Here is a 17,653-nt window from a genome sequence, read left to right as displayed (position 1 = left end):
TTACAGTGAAACTTCAGCTGGAAGGGGCTTCCTGCTCCAGAAAGGGAGCGGCATGGAAAGGGAGGCAGAGCACCCACCGGTTCAGAACTGCTGCTCGGTTTGCAGCGCAGACCGAGATTTAGGCCTCTCGCATCCCAGTAACAGCTCAAACTATTTGGCAAATTGTTTGCCTGGAATGCTGCTGCTCCACCGAACAGAAGAAAGAGTCTGTATTTCATTTTGCCTTTAAGTAGCATTAGAAGTCTCCCTCCATTGCAAACAAATTCTTCTTCTCTGGTTGCAGTTCTATAGTTCTATGAACATTTTAGGCTTAGTCATTTGTCCTATTCTAGAATCACAAAAAGGTCTGGGCTGAAAGGACCTTCCCAGCCCTCAGTGCCCCCCCTGCCATGACAGGGACATCTTCACCAGCTCAGGGTGCTCAGAGCCTGTCCAGCCTGGCCTGGGATGGTTCATCCACCACCTCTCTGGGTACCTGGGCCAGGCTCTCACCACCCTCAGGGCAACAATTCCTTCCTCATGTCCAGCCTGAATCTTTAGTTTAAACCATCACCCCTTGTGCCATCACAACAGGCCCTGCTCAAAAGTCTGTCCCCAAAGAATTAGAATCTACAATAAAACCTAAGCCTACTAAGGTCTAAAATATAGCCTTCAGATTTTGATTTTCTAAGGTGGTGGGTACATAGCCCAACACACTGGAGCACAGACAATGTGCCAGTTATGGCAAGATATGTAGAAGAAAAAAATCCATCCTTCCACACACAAAAGGGGATGGACAGGACCTATACATATATATATCTCTATACACACACACACAGCTATTAAAGTATGTGAAAATAAACAGAAAGAAGTCAGAAAATTTATTGTTCGAAAGATTATCACAGTTTTGACATGGAATTGAGACACTGCTAAAATCTTCTGTGTGCAAGGGCCAGCAGGACCCTTGGCTCACTCCCAGCGCACAGGATTACCTTTTTCCTCGGCCCATTAGTGTGGATGTACACCAGCTTGTCCCTTGCATGAGAAATGCCCAGGGCTCGGCCGATCACGCTGTTGAGCAAGTTTTTAGGCTGTGGAAATTCCTTTAATAAATCTCTGGAATCTGAAAAACAAAGAAAATAATAGGAACTAAGTGTTTTATGATTCTTGTGCAGTCCTGTTCAGAGACATGTTCTGACAGCTGCTCCAGCGCGGCTCTGTGAGCATTAACGTCTCTAAGGTTACAGGTAGAAAAGTAAGAACTGGTTCACATACGACATCCCCGGGCACACGGGAGCGCAAAGTCTCCTGAGATCACACTGCAAATGCAAAATAGGCAACAATACTGTATGTCCTGTTCTTCTGAAATGTACGATTGTCTCCCCCACTTTAAAAAGTATGAATGACCTACAGTCAGAGCTGCAGCGGTGCCACAGTCTAACTCCGTGATGCACTAACAATCATGTAACAGTCTGGAAAGACTTTTTTTCCCCCAAAAAGAATACAGTATCAACAGGAAAAAACAAAGCCCAGACTACATATACCTGCTGAATCTGAATACAGATATCCTAGCACAAAATTCAAAGCCCAGATTAACATATAGAGCTGGTGCCGTTTCCTCACTATGGAGGCAAGAGCAGCTCTATCATTCTCTGGCATCAAAACCAAACTGAGCAATAACTATTTTGAACAGATTTGGTATTTGCATCCCCCTACTGAACCACACACATCACCACAGGGTTAAATCAAGGGTCTCGACAACACCCAAGTTACACATTAGATCCAGCCAGTGGTAGTAACATGAACTAACACCTGGGGTCTTTGCTTCATCTCTAGCCCCTTCTCCTTGAATTCATTGAGGTGCCTTGGTTAGAGGCTGGGAATATGGTTTGTACTAAACTGCTCAGAAAATCCCCTGGAAAGAAGTTTGCCAACACTGTCTTTGGAGAGAGATGCTACAGCATTTGCAGGAGAGGGATATTAATGATTCATTCAAATCACTAATTAAAAAAAAAAAAACAACACAATAATAAAAATCACACTGGCCCAGAGAGAGCAATGTCACACCCAACTCACATTCCAGCCTCCTCCCTGACGCCAACACTGGTGGTTTTAGCTGGTGAGGAAGCTGCTCTAACTCACCTCTTGTACGCAGCACCGTAGGGGAGAACCTTTACTGTGAGCAGCCCTAACCCGAGCGAGCACTAACCCAGAAGAATGGAGCGCACTGGTTCTTGCTGGGCTCAGAGTTACTCAGCCAGCCGCAGAGTCCTGCCGGTCCCCGAAGCACAGATCCCACGGCCACGGCCCAACGCGCTCCCCAGGCAGGCAGAGCTTCACCCACCTCCTTGCACAACACCAAGGGGCTTGGGCACCACTTTTCTGAAGGCTTCTCATTCTCTACAGGTATCCAGGGAAAGTTTCGGCAATGAGTGAGACATCAGCAACATGTAATTATCAGTACTGCCAGAACTGGGGATTTGCAATTGAGCAACCAAATTCAAGGAGAAATGAGCCAACAGTCACCTGCACACCAAGATCTGCCATCATGGTTTGCTGCAAACTCCAAACGCGCGGTTGCTATAATGAATATCTGCAATAAGTGGCTCCAGAGAGGAGAGCGTTAAGAGAAATACTCTGTAACATGGGCGTGGGGAAAGAGAAGTTCCCCAAGAGCTGCTCAGCAAGGGACAACCCAAGTCATGAGGGTGAATCATGAGGGCCCATCAACAGGGAAACCACAGAGGTTTCTGGGATGGCAGAAGGGTGATGTTGGACCATGGCAGAGCCAGCACTGTCAGACCGTGGATACCTGGGTAAGGGAGAGCAAAACAACACCGTGCTGATCATATCATGGTCTCAAAAAAAACCAAAATATACAGGCACCAAACCAAGCCCAGCAAGCTGATCCATTCAGAAAAACAATAATTACTGGTGATTTTGGAAGTTCTTCCACAGAAGAACCAGCTATATCTCAGAGAAACCTCCTTAAGAAGTCAAACGGAACAGAGAGAAGGAACTTGGGTTCCTTAACGTGTCCAGGGAGGTACTGAAATCCAAACTCCATGGCCTGGGATAAGGGTGGTGAGAGCTGGGTTTCATCTGAAGACAAGTCGCATCATAATTTCAACAGCTGTCTCATCCTGAGCTGCAGCTGGAACTGGCTCAGGCTGGAGTTACTTTTCGAGCTGGTATGTAGAGGACAAGCTGGGATTTAGAGGGCAGTGTCAAAACAAACAGATCAGAACTGCTGCTCGATCTCCTTCAACTACACCAATGCAGAAGAGATCACACAACGCATGACGGGTTTTCTGCCACCCTCGTGCACCTGATGGGTTGGCCACGGTATCTTCCCGTATGAAGACAAATTGTTAAAAGCCCAAAGACTGCTGTTTCTCACACATATGTGGGCAAAAGTCTTGGGTAATTACAGGGGGAGATGCAGGAAGTGCTCTGATTTATCAACACTATTTGTCCATGAATTGCCTTCTCTGTATCGGCCAGGAGAGCATGAAAAGGGTCTCAGCCTAACAAAGAAGTACAAAGCCATCTTCCGTAATTATACAGCAACTGTGACGTTTCTGCGTACTCCTAGAGCAAGCACCACTATATTCAGACCTCAACCTGTTCAAGAAAACTGGAAAAGTGACTAAGACTCTGGAACTCTCAAGTTCTACTCCAGTAACAATTCCCAAATGCACTATTAAATTCACTTAATAAACTAACTAAATAAAAACCCCTCTAAGCATCATCCTGTATTATTTGGCCTCTAGTTGTTTCCCCTTTCAAAAACAATACCCTGAGACATTTCATGATAAGTAACAGGCAGAGGTAAGAGGCAAATTCTTTCTAAATATGTGACCAAGCACGCTATTACCTCTAAATATCGGAACAATATGCTATTACCTCACAACAGAGCCAATTTCTCACATTCTGAGGTGGCTCCTCAGTGAAGACTAAATATTTAATCCATTCTAGAGCGAAGAAGAATAGGATCTCTAAATAACAAAGCCCAGTCCTGGCTTGCAGACTCAGACACAATGTATTCTTCAGCGCTGACAATGCCATATTCAGCAGTGCCGGCTGACGTACCCGCTGCGACGCCACGGCTTGATGGATTACCCACAGCCCCGTTCGGAGCTGAAAGGATCTTATCTCGCGCGGAGCCGTGCCTCGCTCCCAGCTTTTAAAGGAACAATCCGAAATCCCAGAACGGGGTCTGCAGAACGTTCCCTTCCCTGCCAGCTTGGAGTTCTTGGCATCTTCCTCCAAAGGGAGTTGGAGTTCTCTCGCTGCTGAGAATGGATATTTGGGTAGGAATCGTACTAGCGGTACTCACGGTCAGGAGTATAACCTCATCTAGAGCTGATTTTCATACCCATTTCCGAGCAAGTCAAAACCATATATGATGTCCACACTGTGGCTTCGAGATCACAAAGGAATATGAAAAGCCTGTCTTGGATAGCAGACAATTCAGGGTGGGGTTATCAAAGAAGTCAATTAACTAATTTAAGTTCCTCAGAGCCAGTGAGTGCTTCAGCTTAACTTGATTGTGAAAGTCCACGGCAATTCCAAGCAATACTGAAAGAAAACACCAAAACAAGCTCCCAGCTGCAGTGGCTGAGCCTTCTATTAACCTCAACAAACCTGACAAGCAAAGGCACCGTCAGCTACAAGAGCACAAATAGAACGGCCCAGAGTCTCGTTCGAGGAAGGCAGGAGCATTAGATTGATTTCAGCAGTTTCTGTCCTCCCTCAAATCCTCTTCCCTGGAGAAGCAACAAACAAGCATCCCCGAAGAAGCAACAAATGAGCAGCAAGGACAAACTATTAAATCCAACACTCATCAAGATAAAAACCCCTGCAGTAACAAATTCGAGTCAGAGGAGAATGCTCTGAATGCATCAGAAACTCACAGGGAAGAAGAAAGCCCTCTGGCTCCATAATATTCAATTCCCAAGGAATTTGTCTGGGCAGGTTTTACTGGGGAGAGATGGAGGGGGGCAGAGAAGGTCCCACCTGGCAGTTTTGTTTGGAGTACACAAAAATAGTGGTAGTTTGGGGGTCTGGGGTATTTTTAACCATCACCTGGCAACCCTGCCCAAGGCTCCTTTTGAGCATACACAGTAATAAAAACCACGTGCAGTTCTTGCTCAAAGAACAAACTGAAAAATTGGTGAAACTGATACGGCTTCTCCAAAAGCAGGTGCGCTCAGCAGAGGAGAACGAGCGACGGCCAAGCTCCATCCTCAGAGACCTTCAGAACTCGGCCGGACACGGCCCTGACCGACCTGCTCCGAGAAGGGGATCAGGGCACCCCGCAGAGTCCAACCCTAATTCTTCTGCGATGCTATGATGGCAAATGTCATTAGTGTCAGAGAAAGATGCTTCTTGGAGAAGGCAGAGGTCAAGCTCATGTACATCTCGGTAACAAGCAAGAAGAGCCATAGATCTGAGTGCGCAGGTGGAGAAGCTCACCGCTTCACACCTCCTGCTCCAAAATCTCACCATTTAGGCCAACAAAGCAAAGCTTTAGATGTTAACCCCAATGTAACGCTGGCATTCTGTAAGCTGGCCTCAGATCGGCGCTGACTTTTCCATGTTTGTATCCAAGGTTAGTAACAATAGCAGCCAAATGAGGATAGCTAACAAGGCATCAGTTTGCAAATTGAAGGCTTAGAACTTGCCCTCATAAATAGTTTTTTCAAATATTTTTCATGATCTCTATGTGTTCAAGTAGCAGCTGTACATGTGGGGCAGACTGAGAGGCTCTTAGGACTTTCTATTTGCTCATCTGAAATGAATCTTTCAATATCGCCAGACTCTCCAGAACAGCCCCTGTGGTCAATGCACCAGACGAACGGGAAGGATGAGCGAACTGAAGCCCAAAGATAAAAGTACCCAAGTACTCTCTGAAAACACATTACAAAAAGTGCTGAGGAATGAAGTACAAAAGAGGGAAGGGAAAAATAAAATGGTTTATTACTTTTCTCAGGCAACACCTGAACCAGCTCATTAAACAATAATTTGGGGTGGTTTAGCATTTACTGTGGAATTAAGATTTCATTTGCTCTGTTGAACAGCTTGAAGGTAACAATTCAAGACCGTCTGACTGAACTACAAGATAGAGCTCAGCAAGGCTTCTGAAAGGAAAGTGGAACCAAGACCCAAAAAATCAGAAACCACAGAGAGAAAAGAATAATTTAAAAAAAAAAAGCGCTGGAGGGCGGGAATGAAATACAGAACATAGACTGATGGGGGGAAGAAAGAAGTCGTTTTTATGTAAAAATAATCCAAATGTCCAAAATGGAAAATTACAGCCTAAGAAATAAAACTCACTAAACCAGTGATTTTTAAAAGGAAAATTGTAGCAGTTCAAGTCACAGCCTGGAAGCTGTAACCTCCAGCACAAAACTACTCCTGTCTTTCTCAACTGAAAATGTTCTTCACCCTCCACAATCAAGTGAAAACCAGTTGTCAAAACACGACATCAAAACACACTTTCAAACATTCTCGTACAAAAGTAACAGTTCCGTCTGAACAGCAGGAAAGCGTTTACCCATCACACACCTGAGCCCCGCACCCCTCACAGACTCTGCTGTGGGCTGAAGGGCTGACATCCAACAGGGAAAATGAATACTCAGGCTTTAGACAGAGACACCATCCCTGGCCAGACAGTGCAAACGTCAGGATTCACGTTAATGAGAGCTGCCCGTATCCCGGTCAGCGTTCCATCAGCAGGACCACCCGGTGGAAGGCCGGAGCAAAGCCCTTTGTACAAGGATGCGGATGAAGCGCCGCTCCGAAGGGCCCACAACCTGCTCCGACCTAACGGGACCTGCTGCACGGCCACGGTCCAGAGCTTTTCCTGGCGGATGCTCGATGGGCATGCTCAACCCATCAGATTTCTAAAGAGCCATTTCTGATTGTTCTCTCGCGTCAAGCCACGGTGGGTGATCAGAAGCGGCAAAGGACTTTTAGCCAGAGCCGCCTCGGCCCCGGCTTCAAAGCGGCGACCTTGAGCCGAAGGGCTCCGCACCCCTTCCCCGGAGAAGCCCCCGCCAACAAAGATCCCCGCGCACCCTGGGGCTGCCACAAAGGCCTCGGCCCCCGCTGCCCGGCGGCGGCTCCCGCAGCTCTCCCCGCGCCGACCCCGCAGCCAGCGGCCCGTTACCTGCGGCGGCGGCGGCGCAGCCGTGCGTGCAGACCCCGCCGCAGCTCGCCGGCTCCTCTCCCTTGCCGCGCATCCCGGCGAGGAGCCCGTTTCCCGGGGCGGGACTCAGGCCCGCGATGGCCCGGCCCGGCCCGGCCCGCTCGGCCTGGCCCAGCCGCCCGCAGCGAGAGGAGGCCGGGGGGCCCGGCTGCAGGCGCGGGGGGCGGGACGAGCTCACGCTCCCTCCTCCCAGCCCCGGGCAGCCGGGACTCGCTCCTCCCTTCCGCTGCGTGCGGGGCCGGCGCGACGCGGCTTCCCCGCCAGCCGGGACCGCGCACACCGGGGGCGCCGCCGGTTCCTCCTCCTTCCTCTCCCCCCGCGCCGCCTCACCCTTCACCATGGCGGCGTCCTCATCCTCAGCGCCCGGCGGCTGCTCCTCCTCCTGCCTGGCCTCCTCGCGGTTCTGAGGCGCCGGTAACCGGGTGCAGAACTCGCGCGCCCCCGGCGCTGCCCGGTAACAGCGGCAGAGGCGCAGCGGCCCGGCCGAGCCGCAAGCCGCCGCCGCCTGCAGCAGCAGCCCCAGCGCCGCCATCTTCAAGGTGCCGGGAGCCGGCTGCGGGCAAGGGAAAGCACCGGCCGCGCCGCAGCGCCCCCCGGCGGAGCGGAGGACCCGGCGCAGGCGGGGTGTCCCGCAGCGCCGAGCGGGGACCGGGGTGCGGGGCCCACGGGTGACCGGGTCCCCTCCCGCCACCGGGACTGCGCGGACAAAGCCCAAGGCGGGGACGGGAACAGAAAACCAACCTGTTTTGGTGTCCCCGCCACAACACGCGGAGGCAGAGAGCGGCAGGAGGTCACGGCCATAGGACTCGCGCCGCCCCCCGAGGTTTTAAACCAGCACAAAGACATTTTCTTCACCTTTTACAAAAATCACCTCGCACCATCGAGCTCTACCAGCCCCGCCTGGAGTTATTTATCCTCCTGATGTGTGCAGCACATAGAAACAACACAGCAAGTCGGAGCGTGTGCTCACAGACTGATGATGCGGATATGGGTGGTTTCAGAGGGTTTGGTGTTTTGTAGGTGTCACAAAACTCGCCAAAAAATAAGACATCTTCAGTCGCACTCAGAGAAACGTTAGACAAAGAGATGAGTCATTTGCTCCAAGATCTGAGCAACCTGGCGATGATACTGCAAACACGGTCCATACTGCAAACACGGTCCATACTGCAAACACGGTCCATACTGCAAACACGGTCCGTGGGCCAGTCCTCCAAATACGGGGTTTATTTTAGAATCGTAACTAACCTGCTCTAATTAGAAGAAAAAAACCACAGATGCAATTTTTACTGTACCTTCAGCAGCCTCTGGCTGCCCTCGGTTTCACTCCTGCACACATTTCTTGCTCGTTTACAGGCAAAACAAGCCTATTTTTCTAATACAAGTGGCTGTGAGGATTCAGCAGCTGCTCTGGAACCCGAAGGTGGTTTTGGGTTTCTGGTCTCACACACCCGCAGACCAGCTAATCCACCTTCAAGTGTCTGTCACTGCAAATAAAGTCCTGTTGTTTACTAATATTGGAGACAAACACTAAACACTCCAAGTCCGGTAGGTCCCACTTTCCCTCCTTAGCCATTTCTCCCTATTTGAAGTCGACTCCCCTGTTACTTGGTTCCGTACAAATGATTTTGCGTCCAAGGCACGAACTTCTCAATGTGCTGCGTGAAACTCAAACGCTGCAGCATTTTTTTTAAGTAGGGATTATTTTTCTAAGCATTAATAATTAATTAATTGGTTTTTGCAGTGGTTGGGTGGGTTGGTTTGGCTGTTTTTAAATCAGAAAGAGAAATCTTCATTAAGCCGCTAAAGGCTTAATGAACGTAATTACGCGCTTCAGCTTTACAAAGCCTGCATTCCCCAAGAAGGGGTTCAAGAAATGAAAGTTGTTGGATAAAACCCTGTATAAAAAATAACGTTGGAAGAGCGCACATGAGCTCTCAAAACAAAAATCTCTCTACACCAAATGTGTCTTTTCCAATATACGCGCTCTTTAGAACCTCCACGAATCAGCCCGTTTGTCTGCGTAGTTGTTTTTTACTAAAACAAACAAGATCTTGAAGCAGCGCTAGAAGAGACAAAAAAGGCCTTTTGTGTGTGTGTGTGTAAAGACATGAAAGTTATTCTAGCACTCTAATTATAAAGGCTTAGATTATCAATTTTAAGAGCACTGGTCCACTGAAAAGCAAAACAGTCTTGCTAGACAAGTCACTCAATTTAAGGAAATTAATTATATGTAACTCTTTTGATAGCACGTTGCACCAGCTCTTACTGTCAGAGATAAATTTCAGTTGGTTTGGAAACAAAAGCTTCAAGAAAGATGAGAAAGAAAAGATGGCTGGGAATAGCATATAAACATTAATACACCCTTCTGGGAAGATGTAGCTACCAGAAAACTACTCGACTTGGTGTAGTTGCTGGTTTATTTCACATTTTCCCAAGATCTAGATGAGGTGACTGAGCTGTTTCAAGTTGTGAACATCAATGAAGAAACACAGAAGGTAACGAGAGGCAGGAGATGAAAACCACGCTGGAAACCACGATGATTAAAGGCAAAACAAACAGAAGCAAACATACAGTGTGTGTCTGGGGGAAGTGTTGGAAACGCAGAGTGAGAGGGAAGGAGAAACCTGGGAGAAGCTGCTGACGGGCTGTGCTGGGCCGAGTCAGAGCGGAGCGGGGCTAGTGGTTTGTCAGCGGAAATCACACACAGCTGGCTTCCGAGCAGAGAAAAATAGTTAAGACTCCATTTATTGAGAAATTCCAGAAGTCACAGAGACCACATACTCCATCCAAATGTCTTTATTTTGCAGATGAGTGTTAAACAGCACACAAAGCATCACTTAAAGCCATTTTCCTGAGCTTTGCCAGCTCAGGCGCACTTGGCCGAGCTGTGGTTAATTCACCTGCCCCAGCCAAGGTCTGCAGAGGCAGCAGCTCGTTAACAAGCCCCGTTATGTTAAACACTCCCTTTTCCAACACGCGAGTCCCAAACCCACGACAAACCACTAGCCCGCACCAGAAAAGCTCCTCCTCTCTCGCAGACTCCAGCCCAGGTCACACTGTTTGATAGACGGGAAAGGTTTTGCTTCCCAGCTAAAATTATTTTGAACATAATTAATGCCCTGGACATATAAGACGTTGTGGGAATTTTTGTTTGAAATAGGGAACCCACAGTAGGGTGACTGCGGAGCATGGCAGCGTTCCAGAGTGGCTGGGACACCGGTGTTCCCCAGGCTAAGGCACAGCGTGACATCCTGAGCCACGAGTTGTCACCACCTGGCCACCTCCACAATGTCCTGTTCCATCCTACGCACCTTATTTTAAGGCTAAGTAATGGAGTTCAGAAAAGAACAACAAAAGAAAACAAAACCAGCCAGCAACTGGAGGGATTTCTTAAGAAAAAATATGATCTAAAGAAAGAAGTTGGCAAAGCGAGGAAAGGGGAAAAAAAAGGACGTTATAACAGTTGACAGGTATTTAAAATACGCAAACACCGAGGAGAAAGCACATGCTGAATTGGTACAAAAGGATGCAGGTATGTTTAAGAGGGTAAAAATGAAAGGGAAAAAGAAAAAGCCTTTAATCAGCAAACAAGTCTACATTGTCATCTATTGGATGACACAGGACGTCTCCTCCCCTTCCAAACTCTGTTTCCCTGACAAACTCCCTCCTACTTAGTGTAACCACACTTGGTGCAACACTTAACTCCCGCACTACACTAACCAGGAGCGGATTGAGTTGCTTGCATTGGTTACAACCACCCTCACACTTATTAGTCCAAGTCTCGCACTCTGGGCTCCCCTCAGAGAGACAAAACCTGTCTGAAATGCAAAAATCCACATTCTGTGTTACACAGCGACCGCAAGTTCAGGCAGAGTGCCCTCAGCTCCCTTTCTTGTCCCCAAGGCCTTGAACTCTGAGAAAGGCGTTTGTAGGACAAACCTCTCATCTACCCGGCACAGAGAAGCACAGTGCTGGTTCTTACAAATTAATCTGCTATGGTATTAAAGCTCTGAACAAGTTAAAAAATAAAGAGTTGGACAGAAGATTGACTCAGGTCCTTACCTTTGAGGGAATTCAGCGAGAACATCTCCATCCCAGCGGAAAGGGGCGATTCCTGGGAAAGCGAGAGGGAGCAAAGAGAAACAGGCAGTCAGGATTGATCTTTCCTTTGAGATGTGGAAAGTGCCTAAGGAGCCCTCCTCAAACCGCCGCCCTTAGCGCCACCAGAGCTCAGTGTCCTCGCAAAGCCCACCCTGGCACTCCTGCTCTGCCTGTTGATCGGGATGGTGTGTGTGGCTGATCTCCCGTCACAACCGGCCGCTGGACACCCAAAGGGAGGAAGGCTCTGCTCAACCAGGCGTTTTGGTTCCCTGACCATATTGATTCGGGGATATTTTTTAAAACCTTTTAAAGTCAGAGTGACAGAAGTAGGTAAACCACTGCCATCATTCCCCCTTTTTAAAGAAAAATGAGAAGAAAGAGATACATACTTTTGATAAAGTTCTTTGCTGAAATTATGTTAAACTTCTTATTTTAATTTATTAAAATAGCTTCTGCTCAAATAAGTAGGAAAATCGGCTTTGTTTTGGTGTGCTTTATCTGTCATACCAAATATGAAACACATTTTAGGCATTCTTGATAACAGAGGAACAAGGATTTTCTAAGCAACTTGCACCAGATGGGTGAGGGTCTGTATTTACAGCAAGCCAACGCTAACTATCCATCCTACAGGCTGTTCCTGCGCACACAATTAACATCCTACAATTATTATGCCTTCCAATGATCCATTTTTGCTTTCAGTGAAACTAATGACAAAATTACTGTTTACTTCAGCACGAGGGCCTCAAATAACACCACTCGGAGAGCAGAACTCCGTGGACATGACACCTTGTTCAGCAACTCGCCTCCCCACGGGCACGGAAAAACCACCCTGCTGCTGACAAGTCGACACTTTGTCTTCTTCGATGACTAAATAAATAAAAACACGGCTATTTGACTTGTTTAAAAATGAACAACCACACGTGCTGGAGTAATTATCAAGATTGGCAAAGGAAAACATCCTCGGTGCGCTGAATAATGTCAGAAAACTCTTTTGTGGAGGTTGAGCAGGGTTGTTAAGGCTGAAGCGTTGAAGCGTGGAGAATGCAAATGGAGAGCGGCCCAGCCGGCAGTTCAGCGCCTCCTTCACGTGGGGATCATCTGAGTTGAGGTACAAACATCTTAAAACCAAGAGTATCTCTGATAAATTCTGTGAGTTTGGTATTACCCCAACACAAGTCCTTGAACGCTCTGAAGTCATTGGAGAGAGACACCCAGGAGGATGGCAGGGAATGGTGCCATACGTCCTTAAATCCGAGTCACGGAGGTATCGGCTGCATCTTCTGCCCGAATTTTTAAGCACGACAAAAAAGCGGAAGCTGTTTGCTTGCTGTGTGTTCCAGACAACACGGGGAAGTTGGTCTGGGGCAGACGAACCGCAAGGTGTGCCAACCGAGCACAAAGAACCCCTCACCTACACCAGGGCGGGCAGAAGGGCTCTGCCAAAAATGAATCCAAGATAAAGTTGAAGAAAATGGTCTTTTCTGCTCAACACCAAAACCAAGCCATATAAAAAAAAACCCTACATGGATGAACTTAGAAGATTAACAACTGAGATCCCTACTGACAAGCAAGACTTCAACAAAGTTATTACTTATAATCATGCCTGTAGATCCCCAGTTGTGATGGAGACTCTTCCAGTGCAACCAGTAACAGCTCCACGGCTAAAACCCACCTGACTGGGTGGAAGTGTGGACGGGACAGGAAAGAGAATAAAAGCAGAGAGAGATGGAACAATTCCAGTGAGTCCATGGATCCCACTGATAAGGGATCCCTTTTAAATGACATGGAGGAATCTGAGCACTTCAGGCTCGAGCATGCAGTAGGAACATGGTCAAAACTGAGAGAGAAGAGCTTCGATAGCTAAGCTGAGGTTTAAGGCACAGGTCATCAAGACCCTGCAGTACCATCACTGGATTACTCAGGACCAGCTCTGGTGGATCTGAACACAGAGGATCCCGAACTGGGAAGCAGTTTTAGCCAGCAGCCTGGTGGAAATCACAGGGGCTGGCTGCTGGAGACCCTGATACCAAAAAACCCAAAAAGCATCTGACTATGGCAGCTGCTTCTCCATTCACGGGAATGAAGGGAACACAGGAACATCTGTGCTGGTTTGACTGAAAATGGAGTTTCTTCATGCAGTTAGAAACCTTTATTTTTCATACCTCGCACGCTCATTATTTGGACTTAGTTTGAGAACAAGAGATCACACCCCAGCACAGGTTTAATGTTTTTAATTGCCAAGGACATTCTGAGCTCTGCCCACAGGTGTGAGGCAGCGAGGAAGGGGACGGATGGACAGAGCTGGACTGACACCCAGACTGATCAGTAAGAGTGTTCTGGCCCATTAGCATCAGGCTTCGTATTTAAGAAGTTGGGGCCTTCTGGTTTCGGGGCTCTTCCACGCTCTCTCTGGGGCGCAGCCGGGGCAGTTCTGTCCTTTAGTTCAGCCTGTGCCATTTTGCAGAAGCCTCTGAGTCTTCTGCCTCTTTTTCCTCTCTCTGGGATCAGCTGTTGGGACCAGGACTGGCTGCTCAGCATGTTCGTGAGGAAGTGCCTTGAGTATCTTTTATTTCTATTTTACACGTATATTTACTAGTAGTGCATTGGTATTTTGTTATTTTATTAAACTGTGTTTATCTCAATCCAAGTTTCTCCCTTCCCTTTTGATTCTCTCCCCTATTGGGGGTGAGTGAGCAGCTGTCATGGTTGTATTGCCAGCTCGGGTTAAACCACAACAACATCATTGAAAGGGGAACACACTGGAAGATTCAAAATATACTTTGATGGGCTCTGATGAGGAGCCTCTTAGGATGCTAGGTTTACAAAGAAGCGCAATACGATGACACAGGACTCTTCCGGACAAGGCAATGGCACATTTGGGATGAGAATGAACCATGCACGACTATGCTGTCAGCCTGCAGAGCACCCAACGCCTCACTCTTGGCGAAGTACCAGCATCCCAGGTGGGAAAAGAGACACTAAAAGTTTGTTTGCAATAGACTCAATGGCCCTACTGCAAGGGCAAAGAGTGAAGCCAGTGGATGTGCCACTGGAAACGGGTAAAACCCCAAAGGCCCAGGAATATTGGGTTTCCTTGATCCATCTGAAAGTAGCTAAACACGTCTGAGGAGAAACCACATCCCCAAGAGAAAAGTACATCAAGATGCAGCGAACATCACCACATTTCTGGTGATTGTCTACTGTGATATTCTGGCAGTGTGTGAAGAGGTATAGCCCCACGTGCTTTGTCATGAGAACAAAGGAGAAATTGTGCTGTCTTACATGTCATTCATTCTCAAGGATCACCTACACTGGGGTCCCTGCAAGGCGCAACAGTTCAACTTTCTGGTATTCGGGCCAAAGGAGCAGTGGATCTGTGCAAACCTTTCTTTACCAATCCTAATTCTACAGGATTCCCACTGCTGAACTCTGACAAGCTGGAAGCGGGGACAATTCAGCAATGGGGGCGGGATGCGGCATCGGATGCTCTTGGGTACCCAGTGCACGAGATCAGGAGTTGTGGACTAAATGCACAACCCAGAGTGACAGGTCCAATGACCACGGGCAAAAATTGGTGCCACTAGTACCAACAGAGTAAGTTATAGAAAGGTAAGGGAGAGAAAAAACTACAAGAGCTGTGAGCCATGCTGCAGAACAGCTCTGGAGCAGCAGTGGAGGCTTCTCCATGGCACAGAACAGAACGGCGGGGCAGAGCCCGGCTCCCCAGGCCGTCTCCGGTCGCCCCGTGCCGGTTCCCGAAGCGGGGCTCAGCCCCCGCTCCAGCCCGCCTCTCCCAGCCCCGAGGGGAGCGGCGCCCGGGAGCCCGGCCGGTCCCACGCCCCCGCCGGCTGCGTTCCCCGGGCAGCGGTGGGTAGCGGCCCCGCACCCGCCCGGTACCCCATCCGCGGGCACCCCCGCCCGGCCCACCCGGCCTCACAGGCCCAGGCCCCCGCACGGCCCCTTCCCGCGGGCCGGGGCTCCCTCAGGCCGAGGCTCCCGCCTCCCTGGGCGGGCACCGCGCCCGGGCTTGGCCGCCGCCCCTCCGCATCCCCGGGGCTCCGCACCGCCCGCCGCCGCCGCCCCCCGGCCCATCGCCTCATCCCCGCGCGGCGCGGCCCCGCTGGTCCTCCCGCCGCCGCCCGCCCGGCTCCGGCTCGCAGCCATCCTCTCCCTCCTTCCCCTTCCTCCCGCCGCCCTTCCTCGGGCCGCGACCCCCTCCGGGTCTCGACCGCGGGTTCCGAGCCGCGGCCCCGCCACGCCCCGCGCGGCCCGGTCCCCCCCGGGCGGAGCGGCGCCGGTCCCGCTCCCCGACACCGACCTCCTCACAACCAACTCTCTGGCGCCGGTCCGCCGCCGCTCGGACTACAACTCCCAGGAGCCCCCGCGATCCGCTTCCGGGCCGCCGCCTGCGGCCGCCGCCGGCTCTTCCTCCCCGTTCCCCGGATGTGAAACCTCCCATTGGCTCCGCGCTCCCCGGCGGCGCGAGGCCGCGCGTGGGCGCGGGGCGGGGCCTGTCGCCATGGCAACTGCTGGCGCCAATGGGCGTGCGCGGCCTGCGGGGGCGCTGCGGCCCTGGCGGTACCGGCACCGCGGCGGGACCGGCCCGGGGGGCCCAGCCGCCGCCCTTTGTGCCGCCTCAGCGCGGTGCGCGGCGGCCCTGAGGGGAGCGGATGGGGCCTGGCTGCGGGCCACCCTCTGCTCGGCGTCCCGGGGGTTGCGGGGCGCCCCGTGTGTCCGTGCGGCGGCGGGGCCGGGCCGCCCCGGGTGAGCTTCGCCCTCCCCAGCGGGACAGCGGCTGCGGTGGCTGGGCGGGGAGAGGTGCGGCCGATTGTGGCCCAGGGGTCCAAGGCTTGGCCGGGCCCACAGGGCAGGGCTGCCCCGGAACGGGGCCGCGTTTACCGGCTGCGGGAAGGGCCCGGAGCCGCGGTGCCCTTAAGCGCTAAACCTGGGCTAGGCTGAAGCTCAGGCTCAGTCTGCGGGGCGGGGGGGCCGGCAGGGAAACCCCCCAAGCAGGCTCAGAATCGCTGCTGTGCTGTGCGTGGTGTTGCCTGGTTCTGGGAAAGCCACGTGCATCGTTAATAGATCAACTTACTAAGCAGCCACCGGCATAATAACAATATTTAACTTGCTGTATGTATCTATAGGTAGAAACTTAACTGCTGATCTTAAATATTCACTTACTGGTTGGAGCAGTATCTGCAGCGCAGGTGCCCGTGTCCTGGAGCAGGTTTACTATGGACTGACACTGGATTAGTTCCTCCTCCGGTGCAGCATGAGGCTCATCGCTGCTTCTCACTGGAGAAATCCTAACGGTAGCAAAGAGAAGCAGCGTTTGTCCCCTGCGTGGTTTGTAATAATCGCCTAATTAAACGCTCGCGTGCAGTTCCAGATGCTGCCCGAAGTGGCAACACGTGAAACAGTGTGAAATTCTCACAGCGTGGAATTCTCACAGCGTTTCCTCGCTCGTCGCTGCCGTGAGCAGCTGGTACAGCAGGAGTGTGCGAGGGCTTGTTACACTCAGGTTCTCTGAGCCAAAACGTGTCTCTGCTTTCTACAAAACGCTGCGGTTGTGTGGGCGCGAGGGTGAGCTCGTTAATGGTTAGCAGCAAGTGTGTGATGAGGGTGGCTTAATTTGTGAGGGAAAAGCGGTTGTAGTAGGGTGTGCTGATTTGCCATCGTGTTACTGCTGATTCGCTGCAAACGTGAACTTGTACAGCACGACAAACGTGGGGAAAGGTGAACTTACTACAGAAAAACTTGAAGTCTTCAGTTCTGTGTGGTAATTCAACACTAAACACGGTTTTGATACAGGATTTAGCAATTACTACCTAACAGCTTATTTGCACGCAGAGTTCTTCGCTCATTCTTCAGGCCTCTTCACTCTGATTTTTCACGTCATCCACACATTTATAAAATAAACCTTTCAGAATACTAATCCCAAGAACAGCTTTGCTTCGGTGAGACTGGAATGACATCTGAAAACATTCTTGCTACTTAAAAGCCTTTTACACTGAGAAGCATTGAGATGCCCAGGATGATTTAAGTTTGCCGAATTTCTGCATTTCTTACTGTGGTCTTCATGTGAATTGTACCAAAACATGATGGAAAGGATGTTATCTAAGGGTATGAGTGTGTCAAACTGGAATTGTGTGTGGGGTGGGAGGATGTGGCCAAGAATATGGAAAATTTGCATCTGTACAGATGTGTAGGGACCTCCAGCTACTGCACCTTTATTCAGAAGATGGAGCAAGACGTCTGGTTGTTTCTGTCACTCCAAAGGCCGAAAGGTTAATGGGTCATCTTCATCCCCCTGCAGTTTACAGATAAGAACAGGGACAATAAAAGAAAGTGATAAGGGGG

The 17,653-nt window shown here is 50.3% G+C and overlaps 1 protein-coding gene across 5 annotated transcripts in view; it reads right to left on the bottom strand.

The window, feature by feature from the left end:
- The window catches only part of DHX30 (DExH-box helicase 30), a 38,901-nt gene that overhangs the window by 17,812 nt on the left and 3,436 nt on the right, over positions 1 to 17,653 (bottom strand). The window contains exons 2-5 of one of the 5 annotated variants that reach the window (XM_065830781.2): positions 17,522 to 17,603; positions 16,475 to 16,599; positions 11,255 to 11,306; positions 972 to 1,102 (exon numbers count right to left, since the gene is read on the bottom strand). In XM_065830781.2, coding sequence (XP_065686853.1) covers positions 972 to 1,102; positions 11,255 to 11,285 — 162 coding nt within the window. In that variant the 5' untranslated portion in view covers positions 11,286 to 11,306; positions 16,475 to 16,599; positions 17,522 to 17,603. Of the gene's footprint in view, positions 1 to 971; positions 1,103 to 7,153; positions 7,460 to 7,522; positions 7,740 to 11,254; positions 11,307 to 12,458; positions 12,507 to 15,611; positions 15,723 to 16,474; positions 16,600 to 17,521; positions 17,604 to 17,653 lie in introns of those variants that run through there. The other 4 variants (XM_065830783.2, XM_071805451.1, XM_065830779.2 and 1 more) reach the window with 4 other exon arrangements.

Source organism: Patagioenas fasciata, chromosome 2, assembly GCF_037038585.1.
Source record: "Patagioenas fasciata isolate bPatFas1 chromosome 2, bPatFas1.hap1, whole genome shotgun sequence".
Classification (NCBI taxonomy): Eukaryota; Metazoa; Chordata; class Aves; order Columbiformes; family Columbidae; genus Patagioenas; species Patagioenas fasciata.
Note: the sequence above shows the minus strand (reverse complement) of the source record. Positions and strands in the feature narration are given on the sequence as shown.